The 24542-nt window shown below is 33.5% G+C and overlaps 1 protein-coding gene across 8 annotated transcripts in view; it reads right to left on the bottom strand.

The window, feature by feature from the left end:
• Window positions 1-24542, bottom strand: part of LOC122634561 (fasciclin-3) — a 270154-nt gene that overhangs the window by 40736 nt on the left and 204876 nt on the right. For 6 of the 8 annotated variants that reach the window (XM_043823609.1, XM_043823613.1, XM_043823610.1 and 3 more), the window contains exon 2: window positions 7340-7402. The exons of the other annotated variants lie outside the window; for them this stretch is intronic. In XM_043823609.1, the coding sequence (XP_043679544.1) occupies window positions 7340-7402 (63 nt within the window). The remainder of the gene's footprint in view (window positions 1-7339; window positions 7403-24542) is intronic. 8 annotated transcript variants of the gene reach the window in all.

The following is a 24542-nucleotide window of genomic DNA, read 5'->3' as shown; positions in this document are numbered from 1 at the left end:
AATTAATCGTATATTCGAAAAATGCGTTAGGAAGCAGACAGTCAGTGTTATACCAAGAAGATAATTGAATTTTCGGTGTGACTCTGGGTAAACGGGTTTCCTTGTTAGGCGTCAACGTTGAGATGTCTCGGTAACCTAGCTTGTTAATCCTAGAGAAAGAGAGAGACACGTAATAACTATGCTAGGATTGTGCATGAATATCCAAAGATATTAAATTCTAAGCGCTCACTGTGTTTCATTGCTAAGCTTATATATACATATATATGTACATATGTGTGCACACACATACGCACACACGCACACACACACACACACACACACACACACACACGTATATATATATATATATATATATATCGATAGATAAGTGATAGATAAGTGATAGTAATATAATTGGTATTAAATTCAAAACTGTTGCACCGTATGTGTGCATGTATGTGTTCGTGTATGTTTAATTGCTGAGCTTATACTATCGATAAACAAGTGTTCAGTAAGATATAATCGACTATCATCTATTTACATGAAATTTTAAATATCTACATTGATAGATACATACGTATGTACTTATATACAACACTTACGTACTTATAACAATTATTTATTAATTGTTTCAAATTATCGTCTATCGTGTAAATTATTTTTGACGTTGCTTCTACGATCTCACACGTATTATATTAATTACATATGCATGTGTAATAAATTAAAAACAAAAAAAAAAAAATAATAATAATAATAATAATAATAATAACAGCAAGTAATAAAAAAGAGATTAAACATGTAGTTTGAAATAGAAGAATAAAATTACGAAATTGATAAAATCTTTTTTTATGGAGCGCATTTTCGTTTCTTTTTTTTTTTTTCTTTGTCATTTGTTTGAATGTTTGGAGATTCTTTTTTTGTTTTTCATTCTTATTTTATTTATAATATTTATACTAGAATGTATTATTTCACGCCTGACATAGTTCGCACGCTCCCGCAATTATTGCTCGCTTCTCAGCGTTTAATTAAATTTCAATTAGAATTTTCGATGCGGTAGGTGCAGACGACTTTTCACAGAGTTCTTCCTCTCTCTCTCTCTCTCTCTCTCTCTCTCTCTCTCTCTGTCTCTCTTTTTCGATGGAAATTTTGTTCTCGATCGAACCGAGTTACTTCTCTCTCTCTCTTTCTCTGTATATCTCGTTTGAAATTATAACGCTAAAACGAAAGTTCATGCAGCGTACGCGACAACTTTTCCCCGAGAACTTTGATTGCGTTTTCTGATGGATTTAGTAGGTTCTATTTAATAGATAGGCTCCATTTAACGTAACAGCCTAACGTTTAAAAGTATATTCGAAAACCGCCAGAGAGACACCAAAGTAACGAACGAATTTGTTTTGCTTCTCTCTACGGTGGTTATTTCTATTTAAATTTTCATGGACATTATTATTTCTAGACTTCTTGTTACATCACAGTTAATTAATATTGATAATATATTCATGTAAATAAGCGAGGAAACAAAAATCAATGGACGAAAAGTAAATCAATTTTTATGACTCGATGACTCGACGTATGCAATGTTAAAAAAAATATAGAATAAAAGGTGATCGAAACAAATTTGTCCCATGTAATATACGTACGCATCTTTACAAAAAAGTAAAAAAATAAAGAAATAAAAGGCACTGTTAATAATTGAAATAACTTGTTATTTTTTTCCTATATAAAATGTATGACTTTTCAATGTTAAAAAAAACATTATGTATTTAATAAAGAAATAATTTTTATAAACATATCCCATATATTCGAATGTAATTATTTTTCAGTATTTCTCTATACGAATAACAATAAAAAACTTTCTCTCTCTCTCTCTCTCTCTCTCTCTCTCTCTCTCTTTGATTTCAATGTACGAGAGAATTAATTAATACGATTTCACTGACATTAAATAAAACGACGCGTTTGAGTAATAGGGAAATGAATAAAACGAAAAATTGGAAAATTGTTGAAGTTCCATACCAATTTCCATGTAATCCGAGAAGAAGAGCAAAAAAGAGGAAGAGAGAAGAGAGAGAGAGAGAGAGACAGAAAGAAGAAGAATCCGTTCGAAGACCCAGACGAAGGAAACCTTATTTAGGTTGTTGTACGGCCTTATTTTTCAACGAGGCGACTGACTCGACGAAGCTTAACTTCGTCATTTTCTCCTTTTTTTTTTCTTAACTGAATTTTTTTCACCGTACAGGGTGGTCCAAAAAGTTTCTTACCGGTTTCAAAAATCGATGTTTTTAAGGCTTGTACACGGTTAAAAAATGTACCTTTTCTTCGTTGTTTTTTTATTTTTTTTATTTTTTTTTTTTATAGAGATATATACAAACACGCTTCTTCTTTTCTACGAATAAAGTAATCACAAAAAAAAAAAAAGGAGAAATAGAAATTTGAAGACACTGAACGTTCGTCGAGGTGACAATTTCTAAGAGAATCTTCAAGATTGATCGATTGAACGATATTGAAAGGGTTGGGGCGAGAGATATGGTAGAATAGTCGGGGGTGGGCTCGAGGAATACGAGATCACACAATATTTGACGTTATGCTGCATTTATTGGTTTCGTGGTGTACCTACTACAGCTTGATCGATTGGAATTGCATCTTTTCTGACATCGTTTCGTGGCTTATAGATTACGTCATATTTCTCGGGTAAATCTGACGAAATAAACTATAAATAGAAATGGAAAGCATAGAGATATGAAAATATCTTGAATTCTTTCTTTCGGCCGTTCGGTAAGATCTTCGAAATTATTTTTGCGATTTTATGCTATCCAAAAGAAGAAAAAAAAAAACGAGAGAAAAAAGAAGCAAACAAACAAACAGACAAATAGAAAAAGAAGAAGAAGAAAAAATTTTTAGCGTTCTCTTGTCAGAAATCATGTAATCGCAATTTATCAAGTTATACTTATACTATTTATCTATCTATTTCTCCCTCTCTTTCTCTCTCCCTTTCTCTCTTTCTCAATTGAATCCCTTCTAAAAGGAGAAATTCTTAGGTTACCTTCGTCGAAGTATGTCAGATAGATTAAGATGTCGAATAATCATGAAAGTAGAGACTCTCTCGGAGCTTGGTTCGTTCTACTTCGATAGGTACGTGCCCACTGGGAAGGAGTATTCAAGGTAAACTTCTTCGATTTATTTCATTTTCTCGGTCGCTTCTCGTCGAGAACTGTGAGGGGAACTTACTCGTCACGATATTCGCAACTTCCTCTTAAACGATCTTCCATTACAAGATTCTCACGAATCAGTCTACCGTAATAATACGATCGAATTTGAAATTAGAGAGTTGCTAGAGATTGAATCGTGAGAAAATACAATATATATATATATATATATATGCGTGTGCGTGTGCGTGTATGTATGTGTATTTACTTCCTACACGAATATTATTAATAATTAAAAAAAAAAATGCTTTAACGTTAAGGAAGAGTCTTCTTAAAAATCAATTTTAATTACTCTAACTAATTACTAACTATGACGACATAGATCGCGTCGAAAGTTCTCAAGTGACTTTAAAAATCGATTACTCTCGATTGCCGACACTTTTTAAACAAACTTTTTTCTTTCTTTTTTTTTTCTTTTCTTTTCTTTTATAGATCGTAAAACTACGAGTCTCCTGGGAACTTCTTTTTTACGATCTGAGAAAAAAAAGAAAGGTCAGCCGGAATATGTCTGCTGAAAATTGAATCGTTACGGTTTATCGATCATTAGAAATTTTTTTTTTCCTAAAAATAATTTCAATCTTTGGAAGATCTCTCTGTCTAATATTTCAAAAATATAAAATTATTACGAATACAGGTAGATCTCTATAGCTTCATACCAACGAACGTATGTATATATTCCTGAAATTCCCAAAATAGATGGATCTTTGGTTGTCGCTTTAACTATGCCTCGTAATTCATCAAAGGTATTGCGCTTCAGTAGCACTAGCCTAATCGATAATCAAACATCATGTTCGTTTGACAAGAAACTAATCACTTTAAATTCATATCATCGATAATTAAAACTTTTCATTGAATTTCTATAGACGATAAAAAAAATTGGAATATTGTATTCTTATCATAAGAAAAAAGAGAAAGAAAAAAAAAAAAGAAGAAGAGACTTGTTATTTTATTCTACGTAAAATGTTCTACCGATCTACGTGAACATACCTTTGATAATCTTTGATAATCTTTGATAATTCGCAACTATGTTTTCCTCCACGTAAGTTCGTATAATTATCAGTGAATATAGCATCTCTTGAATACAGAGATAAATAGATGGATAGATAGAGGGAGAGAGACAGAGAGAGATTAGTTAGGACTGGCTTATTTGTAATCCACACACGTACGTATGACTACAGAGATAGATGGATACACATACATATACAATGAGGATGACAAGAGTCGTACTTTGAGCGTTGCTGCATGACGACATCGATGCAACGGAGTACTAGAGTACAGAAATATATATATATATATGAACTAGTTTAGGTAATAGAAATGCATCAAGATGCATTAAAATGATCTAAGACTTTACCCAGTTAACAAAAACCGAACCATATTCTTCTATCATCGAAAATTTCTCTAATCTTCCAAAAAATTTCTTATCCTCGTTTCATTTCCTTTTTTTTTTTTTTTTTTTTTCTATCTACCTCTTAGATAAAAAAGAAAATAAAAGAAACGATTAATATATCAAAGTTGCGTTTAAACTCATCAAAGTAATAGTTTTAAGAAAATTGGATTAGTCGATGCAGTCTATCTATTTCTTTCTCTTTCTCTCTTAGATAGATTGACAGAAGTCTTTTCGTAAATGAATTTGTATTTGTGGGAGGTGTGGCAAATTGTTTTGTTAGATCGATCGTATTTTCCACGGGTTTTAGTTCTTGTACGTGAACATACGTACACTTAGAAAGAAATCCAATCACAACCGACTCTCGACTGTTTGTAGTAGTCGGAACGACAGCAAGTGCTGTTGACTCTGAAGAGATTCGGAAAAGCAAAGGAATCTTGTATACACATGTTCTGTACATACGTACATATATATATACATATATGTGTGTGTGTGTGTGTGTGTGTGTAAGTATGTACGTATATACATACGTCGACATTTATATCAATGGTATGCTTTTTGATTGGTACTCGTTTGTAGTATAACTAAATAAAGCAAACGTATTTAATAACATGGAAACCATAAAAGGATCGAATTAATTGAAAGATATTATTTATATATTGAATTATTCATTTCATATAATGAATATGTGATAAATATGATTAATTTGATCTTATGAAAAATTAGATAAATTAATGAATGAATACACGAAGTATATATTTGTATTATTTATATGCAATATTTAAATTATCATATTTCACGATTTCTCCCTTTCTCTCTCTTTCTGTCTGTTCTCTCATTCTCTCTGTCTGTCTCTCTTACGTTTTAGATTGATTAAGTACCGTGAATAATATAATTAATATTATTGAAAAGAATAACACTTGAAGAATATATTTCAGATGTGTGTTTTCGAAATATCGTTTCAATCTATTATATAGAAATTATTATATTGTCGTAATCTTTCTCTCTCTCTCTCTCTCTCTCTCTCTCTTTGTTTCTCTTATTTTTTCTTTCTTCATAATATATACCGTAACATCTTTTAGTCGGTGAGATTTGCATAAGTCTACCGTAGAGAGAAACAAATACCTTATTGGGTCAGAAAGTTTTCATTTGGCGCTGCTCGAGAGATACGACCTCTTAAAACTGATCCCTGCTGAATATAATTATTCGTTGAGACGAAGTATAATAAAACGATAAATGTGACTTTTCCTGAAAGAGAAAGAGATATCAAGAGACCAAGAGACCAAAAGAGACAGAAAGAGAGAGAGAGAGAGAGAGAGAGAGAGAGAAAGAGAGATAGATAGTAAGAGCGACAGATGTTTGATCTGGCAGAAAGTTAAGTCTCTTCGGTAGCAAGAACGTGGAAAATTTCAATACCCGGATTTATATTTCACCTCTCTTTTCTTTTTCTATACCTCGACGTAGTATAACGCATGAATAATTCATAGTTCATGAGAGAAAAGGGTACTTCGAATGGCGAACTAAAAGTTTTTAACGTTGGTAACAACCTGGAACTTCGTTTCTCTCGATCTTACGAATGACCGCTGATAACTTTCGACTGCTCTTTCTTTCTTTTCTTTCTCTCACACACTCTTTTTCTCTTTTCTGTCCTCTTAGATGATAATCCTTTTTCTTCCTTTTTCTTCTTTCTTTTTTTTTTTTTTTTAAGAAGGATAATAATCGTGGTTATGTTTAATTAAAGTTTTATTTCCGTATTCTCGAAACGTCCAATGGCTTCTTTCTCTTCTCGCTCGATTACACTCTCCCACGTTGTTATATATATATTTTGTTGTTGTATATTTCTCTCTCTCTCTCTCTCTCTCTCTCTCTTTCTCTCTGTCTTTTTCTTTTTCTCATTCTAAACTTTCTAATAGCCAAGAGTATATATATATATATATATATATATATATATATATATGTAGTAGTAAAGGATACGTGCTACGGTCCAAACTATCCGAGAATTGCCATTTCTTCGACGGAAAAACACCGTTCGACGCGTTTTCTCACCACCGCCTTTTCCCCCACCTCTCCACGCCCCCTTAGAGAAGTGCATCGTTCGATAGACCATTATTGTAATTCGTTGGGAATCGAAATGGACATCGTAACGGGGAGGAAGAAAATGGTACCTTTTAAATAACCTCGAGAGGTGCTATTCAATTGTGGAGAAACGTTATTTTATCGCTTGTGGGAACATTGGATTCAATTAATTTTATCCGACGTATTTCCGATGAGAAAATAAATAACAAAAGAAAAACTATATATATATATATATTTAATAAAAAAAAAAAATGTTATACCAAAAAAAAAAAAAAAGGAGAGAGAAAGAGTGAGAAAGAGAGAAAGATTACCCAATTCTTTTTAGAAATATTATTATTAATCAAAAAATCGAATTTCATTGTACTAGAAATATTATATTTCATTCGAGATATCATAAAATTTCTTATGTTCGTTCTTAATGTAAGTAGTTACATACCTGAATATAATCTTATGGGAATGTCAAAACGTAACACAATATATTTCTCTAAACGTCCGACGTATTATGTCAGCCAAGTTCAACGGATTATAATTAACTCCTGAGGGTTTTCCTAGCATCTCTCAAATTACGAACGTTTCGCTTTCATGGCGGACAGCTCGACTAAACGCAAAGTTTATTTCCGTTGCATACCTTTTTCTTTCTTTCTTTCTTTCTTTCTCTCTCTCTCTCTCTCTATTTCTGCATTGTTAATCGTCTTACAAATAATCATCCCGTCGTTTCCTTCTATTAGATTAACACGCTGAATCGAGAACGTTTTGTTACCTGAAACAAAAAAAGAAACATAATGTTTTTATTAGAAACTATTCTAACCAATTTATTTTAAATCGACTTAATTCATTAATAGATATTATCAAAGAAGTATTAAAACGATATAACATTTATGTTCTTACTAAAGATAATATCATCCAATTGATTCGTTCTCATTTCTTTTATTAAAAATAATATCAAATTTCTATTTCTAAAGAAATATATAAAAAGAAATTCGTCATGATAAAGTAGAATTTATACGATTATTACTTCAAAAAAGATACTATTGGATTCATTCATAAATAATAAAGAAATTTATCAGATATTTATTTTTTCATTTTAAATACTATTGTATTCATTCGTTTAATAAACAGATAAAGAAAATATTTATTATAATAAAATAATGAACTTGTATTAAAGTTTATAGTTAATAATACTTTTTAATTAATGTTTCAATGCCCGTCTGGATATATGTATATATATACTTATGTTATACTCGAAATATATAGAAGAGTTAGTTTTATGATCTTTAATATCAACGTCAGAAAACGACAAGTGTGCCAACTTCGATGTAGGCGTGCTTTCTACATATTCATGAAGCAATTTTTTTGCCAACTTGCGTTTTCACACCCAACAGGCGATGAGAGAGAAAGAGAGAGAAAGATATATATATACATATACATACATAAATATATACATACGTTCTTTTTATAAGCTATCAACGTCTTTCTTCTATAATCCATGTAATTAGCGCACAAAGGGCGACACTAAACTTACTAACGACTAACTTTTTAATCCTCCTTCATCTCATACAAATTTGAACGCTTTCTGTGCGAAATCCTTGACGTTCCAAAACTTTCTCGCTTATCCTCGAATCTTTCTTTTCTTAACTCTTACAAAATCATACTTCGAGATAGGACATAATCAATGGTTGTTAATTTTTCCACAACTTTGCGTTAAGTAATGAAATAAGAAAGAAAGAAAGAAAAAAAGAAAGAAAGAAAAATGTCTTAAAAATATATATAACATAATAATACAACACAATTAATTTCAGATATTATTTATATCGTCGATTGCTTCGTAATTATCCATTGAAATTAAATGTCATAACGATCAAATAATCTCTCATATATAATGAAGAAAAACAAAACCTCGTTAAGATATCTTATCGATCGAAACATGCTTGTTGGAAATGAAGAAATAAAAGAAAAATTATTTAATAATCCCAGATACATATACAAACATATATATCGCCTAAAGATTTTTTTTAAGAAAATTACTTATTAAAAATCTACGAACGAACGAGATGATTACGAATAATAGTCGATGTTTGATACGAAGAGAGCTTCTTCCATCAACGTTGAAATGGACGATTTTATAGATGAACGTTGCTAACGATGCTCCATCCATATAGATACCTATACACATGCACGCATGCATATACACACGTGTCTCTAGATATTTTACGCGTGCACCAACTAGGACTTCGCGACAGCGAGATGCACGATTTCCTTTCTCTCTTGTATTATCGTACCGAGTTCCGAGAATTTCCCACGAGAACTTTCGCAAAAGTACGCGCGATTATCCAGGCTGTTCACTCCGATTCTAGTAAGCATACGGTGCCTGAACACACACAGAGAAACAAACGCATATACATGTATACATAGATACGCACATACACACACTTATTTTCTGTTCTCTCTCTTCTCCTCATAGCTCTTATTATACGGACATAGATGCACGCATATATGTATGTATTTCGACCAAGTCATGTCATGAACCATGGAGATGAGAGCAGAAGCGTTAAGTTTATGCCTTGAACAGAATTACGTAGTTTAACGGAGTACCGACCAAACTCTGTGACCCCGAGGACACAAATTTTCCTGTATTCTGATAATAAGTATTATTTTTGAGTTATTCGTTATTGTTTCTGATTCCTTTTTTGTTTCTTTCTGTTTCTTTTTTTCTTTCTTTTTGCATCTTAAACAGTATTGATACGGTGCCATTATTATTAGATTTTGTTATTTGATCGAATTTGTTATTACATTAACAAAATGTACGTAAATGTTATAAAATAGATATAACGAAGTAAAAATTCTTTTTATATTATATCCATTATCAATGATATTTTTATATACACGCGTTTATGTATGTTATCATTGTTAATACTATGCGTGATTTGAATAATTAAAAAAAAAAACTTTTGTTAAATTATTGCCCATAAAAATCTGAACAATTTATGTTTATGCACGATATTATGGATATACGAGTGAAGTAATATAAATTCGAGTCTCGATATGAATTCGTATATCTCTTTCTTCTTTATTATCAATTATTTCACTTACGAATATTATATATCTTTCTAATATTATATAAATTTTTAATTAGGTGAATAAAAATGTTTAATTGCTTTTTGACAATCAGAATTCACGATCGAGAGAAACGAATATCGAATGTTTTATACTTTGATAGATATATGTATGAGAATTGAGAGTTCGTGTATTCGAGTGACCATCTACTACTGTATGTACATATAGATATACATATGTGTACAAACAAAAGCGTATAATTTAGCAATGTTCAATGCATACTACTTTTCTCTCTCTCTCTCTCTCTCTCTCTCTCTCTCTCTCTCTCTCTCTCTCTCTCTCTCTCTCTCTCTCCTGACTCGGGTCTCTCGAGGGAAATTTTCATGGTGGTCACCGTTGTAAACTTCTCTCGCAAAGTTGTAGTATTCAACGATCGTTACGTTACTCTCTTTCCTCACCTCACATGAATTTATAGTATAGTATAGTATAGTTTGGTGAATGAAAAAATGATAAGTTGATATATACGATATATACATATATATATATATATATATATATATATATATATAACAAATTGTATAAAAAAATCAATGAAAAAATATAAGAGGAAAGAAGCATACATTTGTTTTTCTCTCTCTCTCTCTCTTTCTCGTTCTCTACAAGAAACTACTTACAAGAAATTTCAAAGTAGACTACATATAATACATTCTAACGATTTGAAATTCGAATTGAACAATCGAAACGTTACCACGCTATCTAACACACAGACACGAACAGAGATAACGTTTTACTTTACTAACAAAGTGAAATTTTCGGCTCGACTTAGACGACTGGTCTAAGCTCTCCCTCTTTCCCCCCCCCCTCTCTCTCTCTCTCTCTCTTTCTTACTACTGCTACCGACTTTCGAACTTCTCTCGATTTGCTTCGGAAACTTAGATCGGTGATTCGGCAGTTTGATTTAACGATCGAGGAGTCTCGAAGCAACCAGGTAATCCAATAAAGCGACACTTTCGGTCCATTATTCACTCGTTCTCGACTCCTGCTTCCTACAATTCCTAAGAGGAAACAACAAGAGGAAAAGAGGATAGATAGAGAGAGATAGATATACAAAGAAAAAGAGAGAGAGAGAGAGATCGTTGTCTGACTAGTCTAAAATCGTTTGACCGACATGTCTCTTTTTTGTTTCTTTTTTAAAACATTCTCTCTCTCTCTCTCTCTCTCTCTCTCTCTCTCTCTCTCTTTCTCCTTCCTTCGAGTAGGATTTCTCTACTTGTTCTTCTTTGTCGGATATAAATAAAAAAGAAGATATAAAAAGAAGATTCCTTTTGCTTTTCGAAAGAAACGTTCAGTCTTGACGGATCGTTTAGGATTGTCTTACATGATATACTATATATATATATATATATATATATATATATATATATGTTTATATCTATATCTATATCTAACTATATTAAAGGTTTCAGTTGCAGCCATAACTTCACCATTATCCGACTTGCCAACTTTTGTCTCTTTCTTTGAGTAGTCACTTCTCTTCTCTTTCTATCTCTCTCTCTCTTTTTTGTCTCTTCCTTTCTCAGTCTTTTCTAACTCGTCACTCACTTAGTCGATGTAAGACTCACTCTCTCTCTCTCTCTCTTTCTCTTTCTCTATCCCTCTCCCATTCTCACTATCTCTGTTTCTTGCTCTCTCTCTTTTGATACTTGGCCCTATCCTATTTCGTTCTCTTATACTGTCTCTCTTCACCATCTAATACACCAGCATTGCCTAGGAAAACTTTCCAAGAGAGCTTAGACTCTTCCGATAAGGACGATACTCTCGATCGAATTTTCCTTAACTCGATATATTATATCCATTTCGTTTGATCGAGTGTATTATCGAGATCGAACTTAACTTAATCCAGAAATTATTTTTATCGATATTAGAGCGTCCCCCATATAATATGATACGTTATTTTCTTCACGTTATTACATATCTCATTCGGTCAATATATAAATAAACTGATTGTTATTAAGACGTAATTAACTAGATAATTATAACATAAAAGTATGTCAATTAAAATACATACATACTTTTTGTTTCTTTAAATATTTATGACAATGAATATACGTACTGTATAATTTATAATAGAAATCGTACGAATGAAATAAACAAATTTCTAAGACATTTATATATTATGTACATATTTTTATATAAAAAATATATACATGTATTTATTATTATATACATATTCTTTTTTCCTTCTATCTTTATTCATACTATCGAGTTTACCAAACTTTTATTCGTCTACCTCCTTCCTTTATTTTTTCTTCTACCTTCTACCCTCCTTTTATCCCTTTTGCTCTAATCTCGGTTATTCCGTGGTAACGATCCTCCTTCTTCTCCTCTTCCTCCTCCTCTTCTTCCCTTCCTTTCTTTTTTCTCTCTTTACAAAAAAAAAAAAAAAAGAAACGAGCGTCGCGAGTCTCACGATAAGACGAACTTTCGTTGACGCCTTAAATGATAAAGGACGTTTATCGTTTGCTCCTCTTCACCAGTCTTCGAAAATGTTTTTTTTTTCTTTTTCGCGATTTTATTACTCTTATCCAATCGAAAATCTTTCATCTACCCATCTCTACTTCAATTAACCAAAAATGAGTTTTCGTATCTAACGAAACGCGAGGGGGTTGAGAAACTTTATCGGATCGATATTCTAACAAATATTATCTATGTTTGAATTCGAGCTTGTATGATAATGATTTCATAATAATAATTATCGCACGTTGTAATAATTATCGTATACTGAAAATACATCGATGTGTGTGGAATAAAAAAAAAGAGAAATAGGAAAAGAATTATCTATGCGATTTGTTCGAACGCGTACTCTTCTCGAAAAGAGTGGATTTACCAAAATAAAACGAGGGAAGGAAAGAGAAAAAAAAGGAAAGAAAGAAAGAGACAGACAGACAGAGAGAGAGAGAGAGAGAGAGAGAGAGAGAGAGAGAGAGAGAAAACAAGAAAAAAAAGGAAAATGAGAGAAGGAAAGATAACGCGTTCAGTGGATACTGGAAAGCTCGAGACCGTAACAATATGGCCAAGCTCGGCCTTTGTACTCGCAACGAGATAACGACTCTCCTCGAGCGTAACGTGGCTAGCCGCTCGCAAAATGAGATGGCTCGTCATAGATTCCATTAATTTATTACATCGCATGGACGCTATGGAATATAAGCTGCGGATTTTGTCCGCGGTGTAGTAGAGACGGTGCAAAGTACCGTCCACGTTCTTCGTCGGACGGTTTTGTAAATGCCTATGATATAATATACATCTCTGTATACGTAGATACATACGAGCATGTATAGGAATATATGTATATATGTGCGTGTGTGTGGGTGTATGGGTGTATGTGTATATATATATAGTACGAGGCTGTGAATCTTTCAAATGGACCTTTGAAACGTTCTCATTAAATTCAGGGAGCTTATGTGATTATACTGTAATCACACGATGAGACGAATGATTATTACGGTTAGAATTATATGTGTTAGTTAAAATGATTATTAGTATGTGCGAATAAATATACGAAATTAAATGCGTATATGTATGTTAAGGAAACCTACTCGTTATAGTTATATCTCGATTATACCGAACGAATGAACTTCGAATCGTACGAATATTAGATTTATTGAAACGAGATTTATGTAATTGTAAAAATAATGATCGTTACCTTTGATCGAATGTCTGGGAAGAATGAAACTAGATAGTAGAGATGCGTATTAAACGACGACTCGAGTTCGACTGATTTGCTCTTGGAGTTAGGAAAATATGGCTTACTTAGAAACAATTGTATTGTTCCCTATTCGCGAAATGAATTATCAATAACACACCGCTTTGTCACGTTCGAAGGTTACGTATTTACTTGTGAGCTTACGAATGTATATATATACTTTTCTCCGAAATCTACTCTCTCATTTTCTTAATAGTAAATAAACATCGTTTGTAACTGAAGTAATACACGCTAGTTTTTCTCCGTAGTATTTCTTTTCTTTTTTTTTTTTTTTTTTTTTCTTTTTTATTTTCTCGTACAAACGTACATACACTTGTGTACTTCATTCGTTCGATTATCATACGCGAAATAAAAAAAATAGAAACAGGAAACGAAGGACGAAAATGAAAGACGTATGCGTAGGACGTACATACATACGTAGATATATCATAATTCGTACGTATTGTAACGAGATTTCTATTCTTTTCTTTTTTCCTTTATGCTTTCTCTAAAAGACGCCTAAAAATTTAATAATAGAAGATTAACGAGGGTTAATAGAAGATTGAGGAGGAGTGAAACATCGGTAGCAGGAATATCAAATAAAGCTAGAGTTTGAAGTCGATTCATTTCCTCCCTCTGAATCGTCCCTCGAGATATCGACGTCGTCCATCGCCACTGGCAAACTTTAACGTGCTTCCGTTGCAAACGAAATCGTCTTTAGAGAGAATGAGAGAGAGAGAGAGAGAAAGAAAGAGAAAGAGAGACAGAGAAAAGTCGAATCGTGAATCGTGCGACCTCAAAGGAGATTTAAACGGTATTAAGCGATCGGAGAATACATCGGTGAGAGGAAGAAGGGAGAAGAAGTGAAGAGAGAAGGGAAAGGAGAAGGTGACGATCCGTAGAAGGTACCTTCAGGGTCGAGATTGCTGCGGGAGAAAGAAATTTCGCAGACGATTAGATCCGCCGGCGCAAATGAGATTCGCGTCGAGAAACAGCGCCGCGGGACAAATAATCCAAAATCGAGAAGGAAGCCGAGGAGAAAAGCGGATATTCGAGCGAAGACGAAAACGAAGATGACGATGACGACAACGAAGAAGAGAAACAACGAGACTTTATTGTAAATTTCTTCTTCTTCTTTTTCTTTTTTTTTTTTTTTTTTTTTGTTGTATTTTCTGTTCTTTGTTCTTTTCTTGTTTCTTTTCTTTCTCCTTCTCGTCCTACACTCGTAATCATTTGTTTCGAATCACTTTATCAAATTCATACTTTGTCAAGGAAATTCTTCTCGAAAATAAATTATTTAATGTTTTCCGATAAATATATAATTAGATTTCATAATTTATTCCCATATTATAAATCCCCATTGAAGAATTCCCGTTTTATAAAGAAATTTATTCAGAAGGCTTACAGCTTCTACGTAGAGATCTTCTAAATATCTTGCAAAATTAATGAAGATTGCAAAGTATATAGGATTATGGTTAATTTTACATATATATATATATATTTTTTTTTTTTCTTTTCAAACGAAATTTAATTATATGACGGCAGATCGATAAATTAGAGATGTCATAAATCTCTCATGAAAATAATAAAGATTGCAAAGTGTACAGGATCGTAATGTCTCGTAATTTCTTTTTTTTTTTCTCGTAATCAGAAGGCTCCGTGATATATTTCTAATGCGATAACATAGCCAAAGTATATGGTAGTACATAGAGAGTTTCTAACGAGCCTTTTCTTTTTCCTGTGGGTTTGAGCTTGTATTCTCTCGACAGGTAATGAGTCGGACGTCGTAGAAACGAATGGGGAAAAATATTTTATACCGACTTTGGTTAGCTACGACACAATGTAGATGTAACGAGTAAAAACTAGTAACGTACGACGATATTAATCCTCGGTTTTGTATGCTAGCGTTAGGAAACATAGGGAAAGTAGTAGTCTCCTATCGCCATTGGCACTAAGACTATTAAACGAAATACATATTAGCCATTTTCTCTTGCACGTGCGTTCCAATTCGAACGATGAAACGAGTAGGTTTCTATGTACTCGTATTTCGAATATTCATGGGACATTATACCGATTAAATTTTAGTTTCGTTTGGTATCTTTCTCTTCTCTTTATTTTTACAAGTGATTGATAAGATTATGTTGAATAAATATTGGATAGTTATATTCCCATATAACTCTATGATGAATTAATTCATACGGTCAGAATAATAAGAAAATTTGCATAATCATCGTTTAAAAATAATTTATCAAGGACGATGATTACGAGAAAAGAAATTCTAAACATTGAGAGAGAGAGAGAGAGAGAGAGAAATAAAAAGAAAGGAATGGGATATATCGATTTTCTGGTATATACGTGATCGTGACAGAGAACGATTAAACGAGAGTAGCCACGTATTGTTTGAACATTAATAGTCTCCCTATAATCCAGTAATTGCAGAAAATGAGTAGGAAAGCTTTCACGAGGGTAGACAGAAACGGGCTGCGTGGCAAATTGCAGATATGCGTTCGAACGAATGAACGAATGAACGAACGAACGAACGAACGAACGAACGAACGAACGAACGAACGAATGTGAAACAACAAGGAGAGAAAAAGAGAGAGAGAGAGAGAGAGAGAGAGAGAGAGAGAGAGAGAGAGAAAAAGAGACAAAATCAGGTGAATGTAGTTAGTGCGTGTGAGTGTACGTGATTGAAAGCGTAACACGAATGATGCCTATTATTTACCGCTAGTCGCAGCTGCGTTCACCGGATAAACGTATTCGTTTTTCGAAAATACTTTTGTTCGATGCTCTTCGAACAGAAATTAGAATCTCTTTGAATTAGAAATATTAGAAGCTTGAACGTTATTGTATCTGATAATGGTTTCGAAAAAAGGAAATGAAGAAAAGAAAGAAAAAAGATAATAAAATAAGTGTAAATCTAATCGACGAATGAGGAACAAGCGTGTGAAAAAGAGAGAGAGAGAGAGAGAGAGAGAAAAAGGGATTGAGAAAGAAATAAAAAATCAAATCTCGTTTCGCAAAGTAAATCTTTGCGGTTGCTATCGAGAATAGAACGAGCTTACGAAATGAAAAGCGAAACGCGAATTGTGGTTACGAATGGATAGAGAAAAGTGTCCGGCGTGTAGTCGGAATATTCGTTTTCACGTAGTACATTTGCAATTAGGAATTTTGAATGAAAGAGAAAAATAAGAAGGAAAAGAAACGAAAATAGAATGGGAAATATTTTCTAACGATGCTTTTTATATCGTTGAAATTTTTGATTAGAGATTCCTTTTTCTTTCCTTTCGTTTTTTCTCCTTCTTTGAAAAATCAGAAAATAAAAAAAGAAAATGTCATTACAAAAGGTCGAAGGTATTTTCTTCGAACGAATTTTATTGCAATCAGAAATAAGGAAAGAGAAAGAACTATTGCGCGAGAAAGGAAAACGATTTATAAGAAAACGAGAGCGTAGTGAATTCTCTCGTTCGACTCTAGGACAAACAATACCATTACATGCAAATAAAGCGATTTACATCGGCTAGAAGAATCGACGATATTCCAAGAGTTGAAGAGACGTTTGCGATCGACGAGAAAAGAATTCATCGAATGATTCGAATTCACAATTCTTCTTTGGGACAAACGACCGAGAAGAAACGAATTCCTTCTTCGAGAAATATATCGACCGATTTGATTCTGCGCATCTTTCAAGAACTCTGTTTTTGATGGAATAGATTTCCAAAAAGAGAGAAAAAGAGAGAGAGAGAGAGAGAGGTTGTTATTTTGAAACTTTACTACAACATCATGTGTAAATATTTAATATATTACGTATCCGTATTTTCCAAATTTTATTTTATTATAAATTTTTCAAAAATATTCTTTCTTGAATATAAACAATGAAGTTTCTTTATTACTGTCGTTTTTAAAGTAATCATGCAAATTTGATTATTAAATAGTGTTTTAATATTAGTTCTATTTAGTATTACGTATTAAAAAATATTACGTTATAGAGCGTTAATAAATACACGCATACACACACACACACATATATATATATAAAATTTCTTGTGATAAATTCAGAAAATATAAAAAAAAGACCGACATATACGACCACAACAAGTGGTCTAACTATGAACCATAAGACTTATTATTTGTGAATAATTAAATGGTCGTAAAATGTATGTACATATGTATGCATATTGGACATTCGACACTATGTAAAAAAAAAGACAAAAAAAAAAAGATAAAAAAAAGAACAAAAGGAAAAAAACAAATCGATGGGCGAGAGATCTTGCATGAGATAGGCGTAGAAAATTCGGCTTTAAAAGCGATAGACGTGTGAGAGGCAAAGGGTCGAGTCTCTTTTTCTTTCTCTTTTTTTCTCTCTCTCTCTCTCTCTTTCTCTCTCTCTGTCTATCTATCTATCTATCTATCTATCTATCTCTCTCTTTCTCTCTCTCTCTTGAAAAACGATGAGGGTTTACCATGCGGTAGAGAGGATTGAAATCGGGGGAAACTGTGGGATGTCGGTCGGTGCACTCGTGGCTGGCCGGCATAGATTCATCAGCTGTCGTTGCGTAAATGGCATGAAAACCACGGATACCGATATGGGTTGTGCATTTGGAATACCGTGGTGTAACGAACGTATCGCACCGTAAAACTCGATTTTTAACTGCCGTGAGATAACCGTTAGCACGTTTCTAACCATTATCTATGCGTGTATTACAAAAGGGTAAACTGACAATTAAAAACCTTTCCTATTCATTTCGTTTTTCGATCAACAATTCTTTCTTTATAAAATACTTGTGTATATATTCATATATAGGTATATAATAGCTTCATCAAAAAAAAAAAAAAAAAAAAGAAAAGAAAAGAGCGTGTACTCTGAAAGAATAAACTTTGAAAAGTATATAACAAATTTGTTTAATATTATTTGTAACAAGTGAACAAACAAACAAACAAACAAACAAACAAACAAGAAATGAATAAATATAAGAAGGATATTTTTTATTGCGAAAAAAAAGGAAATAAGCTTGATTTTCTCTTTCGATTCAATAAAAAAAATAAATATATCTGTAGGATGTTATCAATTGGAGGATGATATACAATTTGTTCTGTTTTTTTCCTACACCACCTCCACTCGAATGAACATATATATATATATATAAATTTTTACCTGAACGATAAATCTCGTTTATCTTATCGAGTGATCCTATTAATAAAGTTTGACATGGAAGAATAATTCTACGTCTCCTAACATTTTACGGGGGGATTCCTTGGATAAAACTTTCGATTACTCGTAGATGAAATTAAAAGTTAGGAAATTGGTATCCATCAAGAGAGATTGGAGAATGACCGATCGAAAGAAACGCGAATTCTTGACGATCACGTAATTACTCCTCCTTCGAGCGACTACGAATGTTTGAAAGGAAGGAAGAATAGAGGGTAGGACGTAGCATGAGCATGGGTATGGGCATGGGTATGAGCATGGGCATGGATATTGGTATGGATCATGGGTCATGGGGTCCCGTCGAAAGTCGAGCCGAGTTCAACCGGTTTAGTATAAATGAAATTTCGAGTCGAGCGCGCCGACGAACGAAAATTAGCTATTCTAGCGAAGCTCGTTCGGTTAATGGAGTTCCCGTTACGTGGAAATAACGTCGGGGGTTAATCCTTCGGGAACGATACTCCTTTTTTCCCTCCTTTTTTTTTTTTTTTTGCCTTTTCTCTCTTCCTTTTTTTTGTTTTTACTCCTCTTTTTTTATCACGTCGAACGTTTTAACGTTCTGGCGTCCCACTGCAGTTTAGGTTTATATGTATGCTTAACGTAAATCCCGATCCTCGGTGTTATCGGATTAATGAATTTGCTGTTAAATCCTTATTAAACTAACCTTTATTAAACATCCGTTTATTTTTAACATTATATAACTAATTATCTCGTTAGATGAGATATTCGTCGATAAATATCTTATGATATTAATTATAAAACGATTTATTCAATCTTCAATTGGATTTTAACGATGAATTTTTAAGATAAATGTAAAGTGAACAAGAAGACAAAAATTTATGAAAAAAAAAAAAAAAAAAAAAAAATGAAATTAAAGCTCTAACATATCTCTCTATCTCTTTCTTCCTTTTTCTTCAACTTTATAAGATTTGCGTTCTTAGGTTATTCGTCGATATTAAATCATAGTAAATATTATGATCAAATTTGATTATCTAAAAAAGGGTACTGTGAATATATTTTATTAAAAAAAAAATATATATATATGTATATATAAATAAAGATAAAAAGAGAGAAAAATTTCTAAGAAAAATACAAATGGAGAATAATAATAAAAAAAAAAGTAAAGAAGAAAAAGAAGAAGAAGAAGAAGAAGGGAGAAATCATTGAAAAGACGAAATATAAAAGTTCGCGAGTTAAATCCTGTCGTTCCTCAGGAGAATTCCAGAGGATCGGGTTCACTCTCGAAGGAAATCGCTCGGAGGCTCGACCCTTTCCGTTCACCATAGAGGAATAAAAAGAAGTCGTTTTCTTTCTTTCTTTTTTCCCGCCATTCTTTCTTTCTTTCTTTCTCTTTTTCTTTACGAACGTCTTTTTTCTCTCTTTTTTTCTTTTCTTGTTTTCTTCTCGAGGACAGAACGAACGAAGTATGAATGTATTTCTTTCTCTTTCTCTTTCTTGCCTTTCGAGAAGACGAAGAGTAAGACGAAGCTGAAAGCATCGACGATGACACAACGAGGATCTTTTCACGAATAGTAGAGGAAGACGAAGAAGAGAAGAAGAAGTAGAAGAAGAAATAAAAGAAAAAGAAAAACAACAGAATAAGAAATGGTATGCCAGAATATGAGACGATCCTCTCATCGTACTATTTTACGTGTGTTGTTGTATTGTAGATATTTCATCTTTATCTTTTTCTCTCTTTCTCTCTCTCTCTCTCTCTCTCTCTCTCTCTCATATATTTTCTTTTCTGTTTTCACTTTTTCTGACTCTTTATATATATATATATATATATCCTACTCCTCCTTCTCTTTTCTAATCTTTCCTCCCTTTTCTTTTCCTCGATCTCACCGAAACTACCCTTACAACCATCACCCACTACCTACACCACCGACGCTATCGCTATCACCTACGATATCCATCTTTGCGGAAAATGCGATACGAAGAGGGAGGCACATCATCTCTGGCGATGCACCGAGGCCCTCTCATTTCCTTCGCGGGCAAACCCATAAATTTCTATACGGTAATGGCCGACGCAGACGAGCCACGATTGTTCGCGATAATTCGTCGACCGTTTCTCTGACCGAGTATATATCGTGCACGGCATGATTTCCAACCAGATCGTATAGGATTCCCTCTCTATCTCTTTCTCTCTCTCTCTCTCTCTCTCTCTCTATCTATCTATCTCTATATTTCTCGCGCTCTCTCTCTCTATCTCTCGTTCTCTCTATCTATCTATCTACCTATTTCTCTCTCTCTCTCTCTCTTTTTCCACTATATATTTCTATACCTATACACGACCGCACATATATTTATATATATGTATATATACCTATATATTATATTATATATACACATACACACGATGCTGTACGATGCGAGTGAATACGACCCGAGATTGCGCTCGAATCGGTTCGTTAAAATCCGATGCGTCTCGACCAATAAGGGGGATGGGGGACCACGAACTCTTGATAAATAAAATCAAATAACGTCAAAGATATCAGATACTAACATCAAAGATATATCGAAAAATATGTCGGTACGTTATGTATAATAAAGCTAAGAAAGTTTACTAGAGATAGATTCAATTAAATTAAGTAAATAAAAAGTGTATTAAGTAAATAAAAAAAAAAAAAAAAAAGAAAAGAAGAAGAAAAAGAGAAGGGTCAATCTTATTATTTCCGTATTCTAACGAATAGAAAAGAAAGGAATAATGAGAAAAAAGAAGTCAATTTTGTAACGTTACATGTCGGTAAATCAATGTGAATGATCCGAACATTGGATACACAATCCGTTCAATGGGATGTATATACCGCTAAAAAGGAGAGAGTGAGAGAAAGAGAGAGGAAATGGATGGATGGATGGATAAATAGAGAGAAAGAGAGAGAGAGAGAGAGAGAGAAGGACAAGGCGATGATTGAGAAGGGAGAAAGGCTAGTCTACAGGGATTATATGCGTGGTTTGCATACATGCATACATGTACATACATGAGTCTCCGTGTCGGAGCAACGGCTTATTCCACTGTCGCTGTTTGATGCACCAGACGTTGTAGATAGGTAGTTGGCCTTTTGAATATGCACGAGAGAGATTCTCTCTCTCTCTTTCTCTAATAGGCACACGTTCGTTCTATCTCTCCCTTTCATACTTTCCCTTCTTTTCTATTTTCTTCTTCTTCTTCTTCTCTCTCTCTCTCTCTCTTTCCACAACGTTGCACGCCCTTGTTTTCACTCCTTTTACACGACCGACATCCACTAACCTCCACTTCTCTTCATCCTTTCCCCCTCCCTTCTCTTTCTCTTCCTTTTACTATTTCACCTCGACCTCGTCCTCGTCCTCGTCCTCGTCCTCGTCATCCTCCTCATCCTTCTCTTTTCTTTCTGCATATATCTATTTTCAGAGTGTCTACCAAGCTGCGACTTTTACTTCCTATGACACGCTTTTCGCACCCCATCCATGATGTTACATTCACAGACATGCTTTGCCGTTAATACCTTTGTCACTTTTATTTCTCAGTGCGTCTCTGTATTTCTTTGTACCCGAGAGTACGTGTGAGTGGTTAACTACGTGAACGCGTGCCCATGTTTTCCCTTTTTTTTTTTCATCTTTGTTTCTTTCTATATCTTCGGAATAGAATTATTCTAATTTATGAATAAGAGATGTTTAATGGATGCCTGTAATATAATATAAATTTAAATAGAAGCGAGACGGAGGAAGGAAACGAGAGAGTGAACGATGCATATAATTTAACCCTTAGTCAAGGCCATCATCGGTGTGAAATTTCATCCTAGGTAGATCCATAGAAAAATAAGAAGAAAACCACAAGGTCTTTAACGCTGACAAATTTATTGTATAAAAGTTAATATCCCTTAACTTTCTCTATTATCCTATTAAATAAGACAAACGTATTATATAAACAAGACATTCCCTTCAACGATTGCGTATTTTTTTTTTTTTCTATCGATATAAAGAAAAAAAGAATAAAGAAAGAAGATGAAATCAAAAAAGAAAACATCGACGTCGATGCGCGACCTTTCCTTTTTTTTAATCACGATGAGCTTTTAAGGGTTCAGACGGATATAAAAAAAGAAAGAATAGAAAGGACGTTCTATAGAATAAATAAATATGATTATTAACGATAACAAAAGATATATACACACACATATATAAGTAGAAGTATTGATATACATACATACATACATACATACATACATACATACATACATACATACATATATATATATATATATATATATATATATATATATATATGCTATAAAATGAGGAACGAGCTGCCATAAAGTGAGGTGCGAATATGCATGAGAAGGTGTGGCCCACTCTCCTTTACTGAATTCAAGCTCCGACGGATTTCGGAAACGTTATAAGTCGACGGCAAGAGCCTCGCGCACGTTTGCCACGCATCGAATTTGCAAAGCAAAACGAGCCTGCCTGCCTGCCTGCTTGCCTGCTTGCCTGCCTGCCTGCCTGCCTGCCTGCTGCCTGCCTGCCAACCTGCCTTCCTGCCTGCACGTGCCCTTCTTATTCCTCCTCCATCTCCTACACTTTCTCCTCAACCTCTTCCTCCTCTTCCTCATTCTCCTTGTCCTCCTCCTCCTCCTCAACCTCCCCTCTTTTTACTTCTACTTCTAGCCCTTCGTGAGATTAACGCCAAGAGAATCTTCTTAGAGTTCGAGCATCATCGAGGACGTTGTTGGTTTAGAAACTTTCAAAAGATCGAGAAGATTAGACCATAGTCTTCGAAATCTCTTTTGTTTTCTTTTTTTTTTCCTCGCATTTTTTTTTCTTTACATTCATACACATAATTAATCAATAAAAAATATTATTAGTGCGATATCGTATAAGCGGTATTACTTCATTATGTTTCATCCCTTAACACGATTAGATTCTTTCTTTTTGGATCGCTAAAATACATGCTACTTTTTCTTTTCATAAACTGGAAACATATTTGGAAGAAAATTTCTCACTTATCTATATCTGTTAAACTAATATTCTATTTTCTCGTAAATATGAAATAACGTGAGAAAGGGGGCAAAGAAAAAGAATTTGCCTAAGGCCAATCGCGTCTTACAAGTTGCCACCTTCGAGAGAAAAATAGATAGATAAGGAGAGAGATAGAGAGAGAGAAAGAAAGAGACGAAGGAACATGAGTATAAAAAAGACGAAGGGGAAATCATGCGACGAAATAAATTTCAGACTTTATCTTTTTTTTTTTTTTTTTTCTTCGTAAAGAAGGAGAGACAACGTAAGCCACACGAAACGGTATTTCCCTTGGATAAAAATTATGCGTGAAGGGAGAAAGTTTTGCGAAGAGTGAACACAAAAGAGACTTGACGAGAGATCTACATGAACGCACACGTGCTTGTTTCTTCTCAAACCAATTTCTTGCTGTTAACGAGACGATATTCTCTCTTTCTCTCTCTCTCTCTCTCTTATTTCCTTTTATTTTTTCTTTTCCATTTCCTGTCTTTTCTTCTTTCCCTATCACCTTCCCACCCTCGTTTCTCTTCCACTCTCCCTCTTTCTTTTTAATTTTCTTTTTATCACATTTTCTTTATTTTCTATTCTTTCTTATTTTTTTTTTATTTTATTATTATTACTATTATTATCCTTTTTTTTTTAAGGATGAGCGCAAACCAACGGAAGGTTTTTATAGAGAGGCGTTGCGAGAGAAGACGCGACGCAATTTGTTTAGATTAAGAGCTGACAAGATCCAGTAATGAATACAAAGCTTCTGGACCGACGCGCTTTCATTCCATGAAGCATGATGGAGAAAGATGGACGAAGAAAGAAAGAATGAGTAGCCATAAGAAGAAGAAAAAGAAAAAGAAGAAGAAAAAGAAGAAGAAGAAGAAGAAGAAGAACAACACAACAAAAAGAGGAGTAAGA

This window comes from Vespula pensylvanica, chromosome 15 (genome assembly GCF_014466175.1).
Source record: "Vespula pensylvanica isolate Volc-1 chromosome 15, ASM1446617v1, whole genome shotgun sequence".
Lineage (NCBI taxonomy): Eukaryota > Metazoa > Arthropoda > Insecta > Hymenoptera > Vespidae > Vespula > Vespula pensylvanica.
Note: the sequence above shows the minus strand (reverse complement) of the source record. Positions and strands in the feature narration are given on the sequence as shown.